The sequence below is a fragment of the Sapajus apella genome, unplaced genomic scaffold, assembly GCF_009761245.1.
Source record: "Sapajus apella isolate SASKATOON/1434 unplaced genomic scaffold, GSC_monkey_1.0 scaffold161, whole genome shotgun sequence".
Classification (NCBI taxonomy): Eukaryota; Metazoa; Chordata; class Mammalia; order Primates; family Cebidae; genus Sapajus; species Sapajus apella.
The window spans coordinates 490,874-506,129 of record NW_022437101.1 but is presented as its reverse complement, the minus strand read 5'-3'; the positions used below and the strand labels follow the sequence as shown (position 1 = coordinate 506,129).

Below are 15,256 nucleotides of genomic sequence, written 5' to 3'. Positions count from 1 at the left end.
TTTAATGAAGTGCATTAAATAAACAAGTAAGTAATAGTAATTCCAAAGGCATTTTGAGATTCTGTGATATACTCAGCACTGTACACAAATACAACCTACTACATATTTCTTGCTCTTTAGTTCACAGTTTAATTAGGAAAACAGATATATAAAAGTCAAATTGAAGTACAATGTAGTAAATATTATTTTAGAGTTAAAATCCAAAGATTGTGGGTACAGAAGACTGAGAACTATGCATGAGGGAAGTTTCTCACAAGCTTCTTTGAAGAAGATATTTTAGTTGAATTTGGGATTTAATTAAATAGCAGGTGAAAAGGAGAAGAGCATTTCAGGTAAGAGGAGGAAGTTTGAGCAAGGGTAAGGAGTTGTGAAAATATCTTACTAATGGGGAGAAATATCAGGTGCCAAGAGTTGTAGGGCATGTGTGCCCTACCCTAAACTTATGTGTTGGATAAGGGGCCTTGATTTATCCTGATATTGGTTGGGCATGTATAATTGTGTATTTTAGGAAGAATTTTCTCTAAACATTGAAGATTAGATGCGTCAGTCAAATTAGGATTTTGCTAGGTAGGGCTGCAAATGAAAGTACAACAAGAGCCAAGTAGATAGCATTAGCGAGTCAGTTGACTATGGAGAGGTTGGAAAGGAAACAGAACGTGGGTATGGGTTAGCATTTGAAAAATCTGTTCACAATTAGTAGCTAGACAGAGTTTAAATCATTTCCTATTTTTAAGATAGAGAAAATTGAGTATTTTTATGATATGAAAGAATTTGTAGATAGGGAGAGATTAATAGTATATTTAAGAAAATATAAGTTATAGTAAAGTACCTCAGAGGAGGTGGAAGGAATGGGATTAAGAACATAGAAGGATGAATTTTGAACAGGCAGAAAGTAAGGAATATCAAAGATATTGATGCATCTAAGTAAACGTTTAAAAAGATAATGAAAGAATTTCTATTTTCTGGCTTGCATTTTCTAGAAGAAGCTACATTTTTACTAAGGCAGAGTATTAAAATAAGGACTATGAGAGGATGGTGGCTTGGAATTAGCTGCCATGGAAGAGTGATACAGGAAAACAACCAGGGGCATGCTGGTGTTTTCCAAATGGATCTCTGCCGATATTAGAAAGCCCGGCGACTCCAGTGCTTCCCTCCCACAGCCTAGGTAAAGGAGGGGAGAAGATAAGGTGAATGGATCTGAGGTGGATCCATCCATAGAAGCTAAGGTGGATGGATCTGAGGGGACTAGTTTGCAAGGTAAAGGTAATGGAGAAGATGGAGTTTATGATCAGACATTGGGATTTTGGAATTATCTCAGAAGTGGGCCAGTTTCAGGTGATGACAATGGGAGTGGATGGCTGAATTGAAATGGAAGTGAATGTCAATTAAATAATCAATAAAGATGATTAGAAAGTATTTCTTAAATGTACTATTCTTTGAAACCATGGGCAAATATATACATTTCTTTTCTAGTGACAGCAATCCTAGCATGTGGACAGCCAGAGGCCGCCTCAGAAGAGACAGGTGGAGCAGTGAGGATGAGGAGCGTGCAGGGCCCTCACAGGCTGTCTCCCCTTTGCCTTCTGGTATGATATCATCCTATTTGTAGTAGCAAGTTCTTGAAGAGGCTCTATTATATTAGATATTTCTAATACAACTGAAAGAAAGAGCTAGGAAAAACTTCAAAAAATGGGAATATATGGTTTTCTAGGAATTTGTTTTAAAAATTAAAAAATGCCCACACTCCATATTCAAAATGGTAAATTTCTGCCCTTTCTTCAAGTATTTTAATGTATTAAATAGATTAGTTTCATAAAATCCATTTTTTTTAAAAGCTAGGTATTTTATAGATTTGAAAAATAACCTGCTAATTTCTTTTTTAAAAATTTGTTGTACAATATATGCTTTATAAGTAAAATAATAACATTTTTGGATTATTAATTATGTTTATAATGGGAAAAAAATAAATGTCTAGTAAATTATAACACTGAAGAATATTTCAGAACTTTTTGTGTATACGTTTTTACATGTATATAAATATAAAGGTAATTAGAACTATGAATATATACCTAATCTATATGTGTATGTATATATATTCATAAAATTTGTGTTTGTAAACTTGGGGGATCACATGCACACTTCAGAAACCTTGGAGTTGGAGAGGATCTTAGAGGCCATCCATAACCAACATCCCATTAAATGTTGAAAACATCTCTAATGACTTCATATGAAAAATATCAAACCCAATTAAGACAATATCACATTATGCAATTATCAAAATGCAGATCTTATACAAAAATAGTTTATAAGAACATGCCTTTATAAAATGAGACATAGTTTTTAATTAATTAAAACGTGCTTAATTAAACTGAGGCATACACTAAAATTCATCCTTTTAGCATATGGTTCTATGAGGTTTGACTAAGGTTTACCACTACAATCAAGGTATAGTTCATTTCTATCTCCCATAAATTTCTCTTGTAACTCTTTGTAGTCAACTCTTAACCCAGTGCCTGCCAACCAGCAATCTGTTTTCATTCTCTTTTGACTTTTTCAAGGTGTTATATAAATGGGACCATAAATATGTAGACTTTTGAGTCCAACTTCTTAGCATAATTCTTTTGATGTTCATCTGTGTCATTGCATTTATCAGTATTTAATTTCTTTTTTATTGAATAGTATTCCATTCACCAGTTGAAGGACACTGGGTCGTTTCCAGATTTTGGCAATTATGGATAAAAGTACTACAGATAATCACAAACTTTGTGTAAACATAAGTTTCCATTACTTTAAGGTAAATACCTAGGAGTGGGATTTCTGGGTCATAAATGTGTAACAGACAAACTGTATTCCAAAGATGCTGTACTAATATTGTTGGTGGCTTTTTACTTTTTTTTTCTCCTACTGTTTTTACTCTTTTTATTTCAGTTAGGTAATTTCTGTCAACCTGTTTTCAAGTTTACTGATTCCTTTCTTGGTCATGTTGAGTCTACTAATGAACCCATTGAAAGCATATAGTGTTTTTTATGTACAACATTTCCATTTGACATCTTCCTACAGATTCTGTCTCTGTTGCTAATGCATTTTGTCTGAATTTTTCATGAGAGCTTAAACATGTTAATGATAGTTATTTAAAATTCCCTCTTGGATAACTCTGACAGATGGGTTGTTGCTATTTTTTCCGTGATTGCCTTGCTTTTTGACACTGGTTTCTGTTGTTGCAGCTGCTGCATCTTCCTTATGTGTCTATGTATTTGATTGAGTGTTGGTACTGGATGCAGAATAAAAGAGACTGAAGTAAATAGAATTTATGCCTGGAAATAGTCATGCCTATTCCTCTGCTATGCCATTTAAGACACGAGCTGGATTTTGGTTTTGTGTTGCTGTCATTTGGCTTAGACTTAGAATTGGCTTAGAATTCCTTAAGATTTAACTTGTGTGCAGGGTGGCAGCTGGGATGCTAAAGAGGTTTTTTTTTTTTGGCCTTTCTATTTCATCCTCAGCTTTAGGCCTATCCTTGAGAAGGGCTCTCTCTCCTCTTGCCCATCTTCCAGCAGTAGACTGGTGTTTGCTTGCCTCAGGAAGAAGGGCCAAGTCATTCTCTGTTATCCTGTTCCATTCTCAGCCTTAGGCAGGTCCTCTGTCCCTGTCCTCAGTGATGGTCTTGGTCAGTGGTACCACCCCTTCTCATGGTATCCAGACTCTGCCTGATACCTTTGGCAAGTCTACAGTTGAGAAGGTTTCCTTCTTCACTTAGTGTAGTGATAGGAGGTTTGTAACAATGATGACATCAAATCCTGGGCTCAAGACTGCTTTCTGCACCTTCTCCGGGAATAGAGGGATTTTGTTTGCTCTTTTCCCAACTGCAGTGGGTCTGCACTTATACATAGCAGGGATTGTTGCTCCTCCTCCTTCAGTGTAAGACTTTTGTCCTGGGGGAAAGAGGTCTAAGTGGGGCTTTATGCATTTTCTACCATGACAGTAGCTCCCCTCCTTCAGCCTTACCCTTCTAAGGGACTGGTTCTTCCCCTCTCCTGCTCAGCTCTCAGTCTTTCTTATGAGCAGCTGTTGGAGGTCTGTGAATTTGAGTCTGCAAACGTGTGCAGGTTCTCTTTGTGCCTATAGCTTTATGCTGTTCTGTACTGTCACACTGGCTCACATCCAGCCATCAGCAGTGCATTACATTGTATGCCTGAATACTTCTTTCCCATTTGTATAGTGCCTGGTATGTTTCTCCCATGAACAGCCACAGGGAGCCAGTGTTCGTGTCCTGTCACTCCTTAGGAGAGTTCTTTCCTTAGATTTCAAACTACTTGGTTGACCTGCAATCTCAGCTCTCTGATGGGTTCAATAAAATTTTGATTTAGTATTTTTATCAACTTGTATATATTGTTATTGTTAGGGTGTGAGTGATGCTCATACCAGCTTTCTATATTTAGGCAGATGTGGAATTTTGAATATAAATATATTTTTAAAATAAAATACACATTCCTTTGCAAACAGAGACTACCATGTCTTAGCTGTTAGAGTAAGGCCAGTTCCTAGGGAAAAGTAGATAGACACTGCTTTTTTCTTTCTCAGTACCCTCCTTTTCAGTTTCAGTTTAGGACTATGGTTAGGCTCCTCCTGGGATCTCTTACTAAGGCCTATGCTGACAAGGGATTAATGCCTAGAAAATATAAATAACTGCATATTTATAAGTAAAAGATAACCAAATAGAAAAATTGGCAAAATACATTAACAGGCATTTCACAGAAGAGAAAATGTGAAAAAGTGATTTAACCTAATTTTGAATCAGGGGACTGAAAATTAAATCATGGTGAAATAATAATTTACATTGACTAGATTGTTTTCATTTTTTAAAATGTGATAATAGTTGATATTGGTGAGTATGTGGCTTGATGGAAACCATTTTGGAAAATAATTTGGTATTTTTTTTAGTGTGTACATACCTTATGTCCTAGCAATTTCCTTCCTGGTTATTTAGCTTAGAGAAACTCTTGCCCTTTTGTACCAGAAGACATATGCAAGAATGTCCATACCGGGCTTGTTTATAATAGACTTCAACTGCAAGCAACTCAGATATCTGTCAACACTAGCATTTATGAATTAGATATTGTATTTTGTATAATGTGAAGATGAATAAACTCAGATGCAGTCTCAGCAAAAAAGTCAAGATTTAAAACAAAATAATTTATATAAATTTGCAAAATATGCAAAACAGCATAAAGGGTAAATAAAACAAACAAAAGGAATGATAGCACAATTCAGAATAGTTACTCCCTGAGGGAGGAGGACAAAGAATGAATTCTGGAAGGGGCCACAGGAGCATCGGGAGAAAGGCTAATGTTCTGTTTTAAATTGGGTATGTATTGTTCTTTTTCTTAAAGATATTTCACTTAACGATTATTTGATACCTATTTAGTATTTAATAAAAAATTTAAAAGCCAAAATTAAAATTAAATTATAAAGATAAAATATACGAATAGTTTAATGAAAATCAATATAGGATAATATAGAGAAAAAGTTAATAATTTGCTCCCATCATCTTTAATCCTGATTCAAAGGCAACCAATATTAATAGTTTATGTATGAATACACAAGGATATAAAAACATTTTCTGTTTTAACTTTAAATAAAAATTGATGTGTGCTTTACAACTCTACAATTACTCTACAACCTTAGTTTTTTTAAACTTAAACTATATCATGTACATAAAGACATATTCTAACATAGGATTAATAGTTGTCTAATATTTCATTGTGTGGAAATACCATAGCATAGTCACCCATTCTCCAATTGACTTTTTCTGCAATATATATTTTTACATGTACTTCCTATGTACTGGTACTTTGATTTTGGTTAGATTCCCTAAAGTAGGATTGCTAAGTCAAAGTTTATGTTCATTTTATATTTTAATGGACAATACCAGATTCCTTTCCAAAAGCTTAGAGAAATTTATTGTTACCCTAAGGTGTTTGGGGTGGTTCAATTTTCTCACTTTCCTGTTATCATTAGATAACCCATTTTCCAATTTTTGCTAATCTGATGGATGAAAAATAGCATCTCCTTATTATTTAGATTTTCATTGTCTTGATTGCTAGTAGGATCGAGTATCTTTTTTTTTTTTTTTTGAGTCAGAGTCTTGCTCTGTTGCCCAGGCTGGAGTGCAATAGCGCAATGTTGGCTCATTGCAACCCCCGCCTCCTGGGTTTAAACAACTCTCCTGCCTCAGCATCTTGAGTAGCTGGGGCTACAGGCACATGCCATCATGCCTGGCTAAATTTTGTATTTTTAGTAGAGATGGAGTTTCACTGTGTTGGCCAGGCTGGTCTCAAACTCCTGACCTCATGATCCAACCGCCTTGGCCTCCCAAAGTGCTGGGATTACAGGCGTGAACCATCATGCCTAGCCAGGATCAAGTATCTTAATATGTGTTTATTAACGTCCTCTTAGATTTGCATATTTATAAACTTTGTTCATTCTTTTTCTTTTCTTATTAATTTGTAGGCGCTCTTCACAAGTTGGAAATCTTAAGATGTTGCCTATCTGAGAAATGTACTGTAAATTGTAACCCTCAATTCTATACTTTAAGAAAGGAGACCTTAATGAACATTCTTAATTTCTAGAATGTTTAAGAAGGTCTTCTTTACAGGAAAAACATACAAATATTCTAAATTTTCTTCAGAATTTTTATTCATTTATTTTACTTAGATCACTAATCTATCTGCAGTTTATTGCTAAATATCATAGGGGCATAGAAAACTGTATTTTCTTTCATATGACTAGGCAGTTATACCAGCACTATTCACTAAGTAAACCACATTTCCCAAATGAATTTATATATACTTTTACCACATATTAAGTTTCCAAAAATGTTTGATGTTTTGTTCTATTCTCTAAATTTTTTACTATTGACTTATTTATTCCTGTGGACATATTATATTATTCTACTTTGAGTCTAGTCATTCTAAATATATCTAGAAAGGAAAATCCTCCCTCTTAATTCTTAAAAAAGTAAACTTTTGTAGCTATTTGGGCAAGTTTTTGCTACATTGAGAATTTTAAATTATTTTGTTAATTCCTGTGTAAACTCATTTGAAATTTAGATTGAGTGACATGCCAGTTATAGTCATTCAGGTAGGATTGCGCAGTTGGGATTTTAAGTTCTTTCTTCCACATATAGAGTGAGGGGAGTCAGGCGATCAGCCACAGAGGATCTGAGCACAGAATAGCTGCTACCCCATGTTCAACTTCCAGATCTGACATGAGAGCCTCGCTTGTGCCCTATCTTAGCTGGAAACATTCAAGAAACAGAATTCTGGGGAAAGTGGTCTAGCATAGCCATGTTGACATATTTATAAAGGTATTAGAGTCCACCCTTTATCAGTCCAGCACCCATACACATCCTTCTAAATGTTACTTAATATCCAAATAAAGACAACCTTATGCTTACATCTACAGTGATAAAACTAACCTGTGTACAACTGAAAACATTCTCTCCCCTTCTCCAAAAGTGTCTCTTCCTTGTCTTGAATGACATTCTTTCTTTAAATGATTCACATTTTGTTTAATATTTTTAAAAGAAAACAAAAACATGGTATATATATAATACGCATATCAAAAAAGAAAAATTCACAACTATTATATCCCTATTTGTGCAGCTGGTCACATGGTTGTATCTGGTTTTGATCACCGCCGTCTTGCACCTGTTTGTTATTCTCTTTCATCTCAGCAAACATCTCATTTGGTTGTGGTTCCTTGTCTGATAGGTGACCCAAATATTCATTCCTGAAGGCCTAAGCCGTTAGTAGTTCTGCCTAGATTGGGTGGTTGTAGTTTTCCATTGACTTTAATCACTTTGACACACGCTAGAGGATCACCTGCAATGCAGAAATATTCTTCCTTAACCCTTAGCCCAGTTTCCCCTTAATACTTAGAATCCAGCACACTAGGCAGTGTCGTTATCCCCCTTTCCCTGATGATTCAGTAGCATATAAGGAACCCAAAATGGCCTTGTGGCATTCTCAACTTCCAGTTCAATGGATTTGTTGTTTCCCCTGATGAAGCATTCCTCAATCTGTTTAGGTCTGCTTTGATGTTTTTCATCAGTGTTTGGTTGTTTTGCAGTCTTAACATATGGATTGTATGTATGTTTTATTAGATTTATATCTAAGTATTTCATATGTTTTGGTGCTATTATAAATGGGACTTGTGAAAAATATTTTAACTTCTGTTCATTGATAGTTGATAGAAATATGATTGATTTTTGTGTATTGTCCATGTGTCCTTCAACCTTCCTAAATGCACTCATTAATTCTAGGACCTTTTAAATATATTTTTTGGAATTTTTCTATGTAGATAACTCATGTTGTTGGTAAATAAACACAGTTTTATTTTTCTACCTTTCCAATGTATATGACTTTTCTTTCTTTTTCTTTTCTTTTCTTTCTTTCTTTTTTTTTTTTTTTTTAAATTACTTATTGCATTAGCTAGGACCTTTGGTACAATGTTAAGAGGAAAGAGAATGGACATCCTTGCAAGATTCTCCATTTTATGGGGAAAGTATTCTTTTTTCATAATAAAGTATAATATTAGCTGTAGGATTTTTGTGAATGCCATTTATCAGGTTAAGGGTGCCTTCCTCTTATTCTAGTTTCCAGAAGAGTTATCATAAATGGACTTACTTTTGTTAAATGCTTTTTCCACATCTATTGAGATGATCATATCATTTTTCTTTTTTTTGCCTGTTGATATATGATGAGTTATCTTAGTTGATTTCTAAATATCTAACCTGCTTTGCATTCCTGGGATAAGCCCAACTTGGTCATGGCATATTATTGTTTTTACGTTTTACAATTTGATTTGCTAGTATTTTCCTGAAGACTTTTATATTTTCTGTTTATTTCATGACAGATATTAATCTATAATTTTCTTTTTTTGTGATTTCTTTTTCTGGTTTTAGTATCAAAGTAATGCTTCCCTTATAAAATTAGTTGGGAAGCGTTTGCTCCTCTTCAATATTCTGGAAAAGTTTGTATAAAATTGGTAGTATTGCTTCCTTAAATGTTTGGTAAAATTCGCCAGGGAGGCCAATTGGACATGAAATTTGTGATGTTGTTAAATAAATATTTGTGTTAGTTTTTAGTTTTTGGGGGGCTTCTGTAACAAAGTATCCAAGAATGGATGGTTTGGACAACAGAAAAATATTTTCTCATGGTTCTGTAAGCTAGCAGCCCAACATCAAGATGTCAGCAAGGTTGTTTTCTTCTGAGGCCTCGATTATTGGCTTGCAGATGGCTTTCTTTCCTCTGTGTCTTCACATGGTCTTCCCTCTGTGTATATCTGTGTCTTAATCTCTTCTTATAATGATACCAGTTATATTACATTAAGGGCTACTCTAATGACTTCATTTTAACTTAATCACCACTTTATAGACCCTATCTCCAAATATGCTCACATTCAGAGTTACTGAGAGTTAGGACTTAGTACATATGTATTTTGGGGGAGGGGGCACAATTCAGCCCATAACAATATTCAATTTATTTAATTGATATAGGACTATTTAGGTTGTCTTTTTTTTTTTTTTTTTTTAAATGAGCTTTGGCAGTTGGCATTTTTCAGTGAATTTGTCCCATTCATGTCAATTGTCTAACTTATGGGACTAGAGTTGTTCATAATATTCCCTTATTAACTTTTTAATGTCTATAATTCTTGATTGATCACCTCCCTTTTTTTCCATTTAGTAAAATGTGTCTTTGTTCTGTGTTTCTTGATCACTTTGGCTAGAAACTGTATCAATTTTATTGATCTTTTCCAAGAACTAGCTTTTAGTTTCACTTATTTTCTCATTGTTTTCAATTTCATTGATTCCTGCTCTTTATTATTTCCTTTTTCCTTCTTGCTTTGGATTTTATTTATTTTTTCTTAATTTATTAAGGTGGAAATTTAGATTATTGATATATTTCTTTTTCATAAATACAGCTGGTCCTCATAAATGTAGATTCTGCATCTGCAAATTCGACCAACTGTAGATCAAAGACATATGAAGAACAAAGATAACAATACAGCAAAAAATTACAAATTTTAAAAATATAGTATAAAAACTATTTACATGGTATTTATGTTGTGTTAGGTATTATAAGTAATCTAAACATGATTTAAAGTATACGAGGAGAGGATATGCTTAGATTATATGCAAATACTATGATATTTTATATGAAGGACTTGAGCATCTGAGGATTTTGGTATCTGTGGGAGATCCTGGAACCAATCCCCTGCAAATACAGAGGGACAGCAGTAGTGTAAGCATTTAATACAACAGATTTTCCTGTAAGTACTGCTTTAGTTGCATCTCATACATCTTGGGGTGTTTTTATTTTCATTCAGTTCATGTTTTCTCATTCTTAGTAGCAAAAGGTGGAACAATTTGAACAACAATCTAATGGCACAATGGATTATAGTATGAAGTATAAAATAATCATCCATGAGTTCATACTGATGTAATTAAATGATTAAATATGCTAGTAAATTAAATATGCTAGTAAATGGGAGACAAATCTCCCATGCAGAAGAATTCCTGATAAATTATGTTGACATTCAATTCTAAAGGAAGTGGATCATAATTCCTACCTCTTAAGTGTGGGTTGCACATATTGACTCTTCCAGAGAGTGCAAAGGATAACTTCCAGGGGAGTACAAAGAATAACTGCATAGTAGAGAAACCTAATGAAAACTACTGCAGCCAAGTGATCAAGATCAGCATCAACTGTCATACATCAGGTTGATAGAGTATACCCTCGATATGATGGATAAATATGGCACTCTACCTCTGTGATCTTATTCCTGAAAACCCATAAGCCCAGTCTTAATCATAAGAAAAAAAAATTAGACAAATTTTAATGGTGAGACATTGAAGAATACACCTGGCCAGTACTCTTCAAACCTATCAGGGTCATTAAAAACAAGAAAAATCTGAGAAGCCATCATAGTCAAAAGTTGCCCAAGGAGACTTGACAAGTAAATGTAATGTTTATTTTAGATGGGCCCCTGAAACAGTAAAAAGATATTAAGGAAATCTAAGAAAATCAAAATACAGCATAGATTTTAGTTAACAAAAATGTATCAATATTGGTTCAATGCTATTGAATGTACCATCCAAATGTAAAATGTTAATAATAGGTGAAACTTTGGCAGGGAATATTTAGAAATTCTATGTGCTCATTTTTTTAATATTAAACTTTTCTAAAAAATAAAATCTCATTTTTAACAAAATATCTTCCTATTTCTCTTGTGAATTCCTCTTTGATCTATGGGTTACTTAGAGGTATTTTTTTCCAAATTATTTTTATTGTGCTAAAATTTATATAACATAAAATTTACTATCTTAACAATTTTAAGTGTGCAATTCAGCATTTGTAATTATATTTTTAAAAATTTGTTTATATACTTTTGGTATCATTGCCAGATCCAATGTCTTGAAGATATTGCCATATTTTCTTGTAAGAGTTTTATAGTTTTAGCTTTTACATTTAGGTAATGGATCCATTTTGAGTTAATTTTTATATATGGCATTAGGTAAAGATCTAATTTCATTATTTTGCATGTGGACAACTTCCCAGCACCATTCGTTGTTAAGACTGTGTTTTTCCCATTAAATGGCCTTGACAGCTTTCTTGAAAATCATTGGAGTTCGTTTCTGGTCTCTCTCGTCTATTCTCTTGGCCTGTATGTCTGTCTATGCCAGTACCAGACTGTTTTGATTACTGTAGTTTTGTAGTAAGTTTTGAAATGAAGAAGTGAAGTGTGACCCTTTTTTCCACCAAGTTTTTCAGGATTGTTTTTAGCTATTTCGGGTCCTTTGAATTTCCATGTGAATTTTAGGATGAGTTTGTCTATTTCTGCAAAAGGGATCATTGAGATTTTGATAAGGATTGCACTGAATTTGTAGATCGTTTTGGGTAGTACTGATATCTTAATGATATTAAATCTTCCAAACCATGAATATGAGATGTATTTGTTTAATTTTTTTTCAGCAATGTTTTGTAGATCTCTTTGTATAAGTCTTTCCCTTCCCTTTCTTGGTTAAGTTAATTTCAAAGTATTTTATTTATTTTCTTATGTTATTGTAAATGAAATTCTTTTCTTAATTTCATTTTCAGATTGTTCATGTGAATGTATATAAATGCAATGCATTTTTGTGTTTGACTTTGTATTCTGCTACTTTACTGAATTTATTTCTTAACTGTGTTTATGTGTATGTATGTGTAAAAAATCCAATAATCTTTAGGATTTATACATATATATCATATCATTTGTAAACAGAGATGTTTACTTTTTGCTTTCCAATTTGGATGCCTTTTATTTCTTTTTCTTCCTAATTTCTCTGACTAGGACTTCCAGCATTGTGTTAAATAAAAGTGGTGAAAGTGGCGTCTATGCCTTGCTTCTGATCTTAGGGGAAAAGCTTTTACTCTTTCAACATTGAGTATGTTTGCTATTGGTTTTCCATATATAAACTTTATTATGTTTAGGTGTCTTTCTTATATTCCTAGTTTGTTGAATTTGTTTTCTATAAAAAAATAGGCTGGGCATAGTGGCTCATGCTTGTAATCCCAACACTTTGGGAGACTCAGGTGGGCAGATCACCTGAGGTCAGGAGTTTAAGACCAGCCTGGCCAACATGGTGAAAGCCTGTCTCTACTAAAAAGAAAAAAATAAACAAACAGCAAGTGCCGGGTATGGTAGCAGGTGCCTATAATCCCAGCTACTTGGGAGGCTGAGGCAGGAGAATCACCTGAACCCAGGAGCCAGAGGTTGTGGTGACCCAAAATAGCACCACTGCACTCAAGCCTGGGTGACAGAGTGAAACTCTGTCTCAAAAAAAAGAATATGTCCTTGAAAGGATGTTGAATTTTGTCAAATACTTTTTCTCCATCAATTGAGATAATCGTGGGGGTTTCTTCCCCCCTTTCATTCTGTTAACATATTGTATTACCTTGATTTTTATATGTTAAACCATCCTTGCATTCCTGTAATAAATCCCATATAGTCATGTGTATGATCTTTTCAATATGCTACTTAATATTTGGTTTGCTGCTACTCAATATTTGGTTTGCTGGTATTTTGTTGAGGATTTTTACAGTAACATTTAAGAGGGATATTGACCTTTAATTTTCTTTTCTTGTAGGTCATTGTTTGGCTTTGATATCAGGTTAGTGCTGGCCTCTTAGAGTGAGTTGGGGAGTGTTCCCTACTCTTTAAACTTTTTGAACAGTTTGAGAAGTATTGGTGTTAGTTCTTTTTTAAATGTTTAGTAGAATTTACCAGTGAAGCCATCGGGTCCAGGGATTACTTTTTTTGGATAGTTTTGATAACATATTCAATCACCTTACTAGTTACGGGTCTATTCAGATTTTCTATTTCTTTGTGATTTGGTCTTGGTGGAGTTGGTGTTTCCATGAATTTGTCTATTTCATTGAAGTTATCCAGTTTTTTTTTTTTTTTTGATAGTGATATCCTCATTTTTATTCCTGATTTTAGTAATATGAGTCTTTTCTCTTTTTATCTTAGTTTATCTAATTAAAGGTTTCTCGGTTTGTTGATACCTTTGAAGAACTTGCTTTTGGTTTCATTGATTTTTCTTTTTTATATATTTTATATTCTGATATCTGTTCTAATCTTTATTATTTCCTTCCTTTTGTTAGCTTTAGCTTTAGCTTGTTCTTTTTTTTTGTAGTTCCTTACGTTATAAAGCTAGTTTGTTTATTCAAGGTCTTTTTTCATGTAATCATTTTATAGCTATAAATTTCTCCCTTAAAACTGCTTTTGCTGTGTTCCATAGTTTTGAAATGTTGAGTTATGTTTTCATTCATTTCTAAATGTTTCTGATTTCCCTTGTAATTTTTTCTTTGATCCATTGGTATTTTATAACCATGTTGTTTAATTTTCACAAATTTGTAAATTTTTCAGTTTATCTTTGGATTTTTAACTTTATCTCTTATATTTGGAGAAGAAACTCTTTATGATATCAATCTTTTAAAATTGATTGATACTTAGTTTATAGCCTAATGCATGGAAGATACTCCATGTGTTCTTAAATATGTGGTCTGTTGTTACACAGAGCATCCTGTATATATCTGTTAGATATACTTGATTTATTGTATTGTTAAAGTCTTCCTTTTTCTTACCTATCTCTGTCCAGTTGTTCTATCTATTAATGAAAATGAAGTCTTTAATTATTATTGTAAAATTGTTTGTCTCTTCATTTCTGTCAGTTTTTGCTTTGTGTATTTTGATGGCTTGTTATTAGGTGCATAAATGTTTATGATTATTATATGTTCTTGCTGTATCAAACCTTTTATGAGATATAATGTCCTTCTTTTTCATTTTAAACTTTAAAATTAAAATCTATTCTGTCTTATATTAGTATAGCTCTTCATGCTCTGTATTGGTTCCTGTTTGCATGTTTTTTTTTTTTTTTTTTTTTACTTTTAACCTATTCGTGTCTTTGGATCTAAAGTGAGTCCTTTGTAGACAGTGTATAGTTGGATCATGTTTTTGTTTTTAATACATTCTGCCAATATCTCTTTCAATTGGAGAGTTTAATCCATTTACATCTAAAGTAATTACTGATAAGAAGGGACTTCTATCATTTTGCTGTTTTAAAAAAAATTTCTTGTAGCTTTTTTGTTCCTCATTTTTTTTTGTCTTACTGTTTTCTTTTGTATTTAGTTGCTTTTTGTAATGCAATATTTAAATTCTTTAAAAATTTCTTTAATGTATATTGGTTAGCTATTTTATTTGTGGTTATCATGAGTATTATATTTAACATCCTAAACTTATTCAAATTTGAATTTATGCCAGCTTAATTCAGTAAAATGAAAAAAAACTGTGCTCCTTTAACAGTTTTTGGGGGGCAAAACTGTTAAAGGAGCACAGTTTTTTAAAATTTTACTTAAGTTTTTCATTTGTTACCACAAAATTACATTTTTGTACATTTTGTGTCCTGAAACATAAAATATTTTTAATGCTTTAGTGTCTTGTATAGAAAACAAAATGTGGAGTTGCAATCTAAAGTTATAGTAATTATTTATTTTTAGACTAATAATTTAGAAAAATGTCATCTCTTAAATCATGTAGAAAAGAAAAAATGAAGTTACACATTATTGTTACTATAATGCTAGCTTTTATAATTAGTCATGTATTTTCTGAAATCTTAATTTCTTTGTGTGGACTTTTTTTATTACTTTAAAGG

The 15,256-nt window shown here is 32.9% G+C and overlaps 1 protein-coding gene across 15 annotated transcripts in view; it reads left to right on the top strand.

Moving 5' to 3' along the window:
* Positions 1 to 15,256, top strand: part of PTPN20 (protein tyrosine phosphatase non-receptor type 20) — a 103,274-nt gene that overhangs the window by 39,099 nt on the left and 48,919 nt on the right. For all 15 annotated transcript variants that reach the window (XM_032266882.1, XM_032266871.1, XM_032266885.1 and 12 more), the window contains one exon: positions 1,474 to 1,586. In XM_032266882.1, the coding sequence (XP_032122773.1) occupies positions 1,474 to 1,586 (113 nt within the window). The remainder of the gene's footprint in view (positions 1 to 1,473; positions 1,587 to 15,256) is intronic.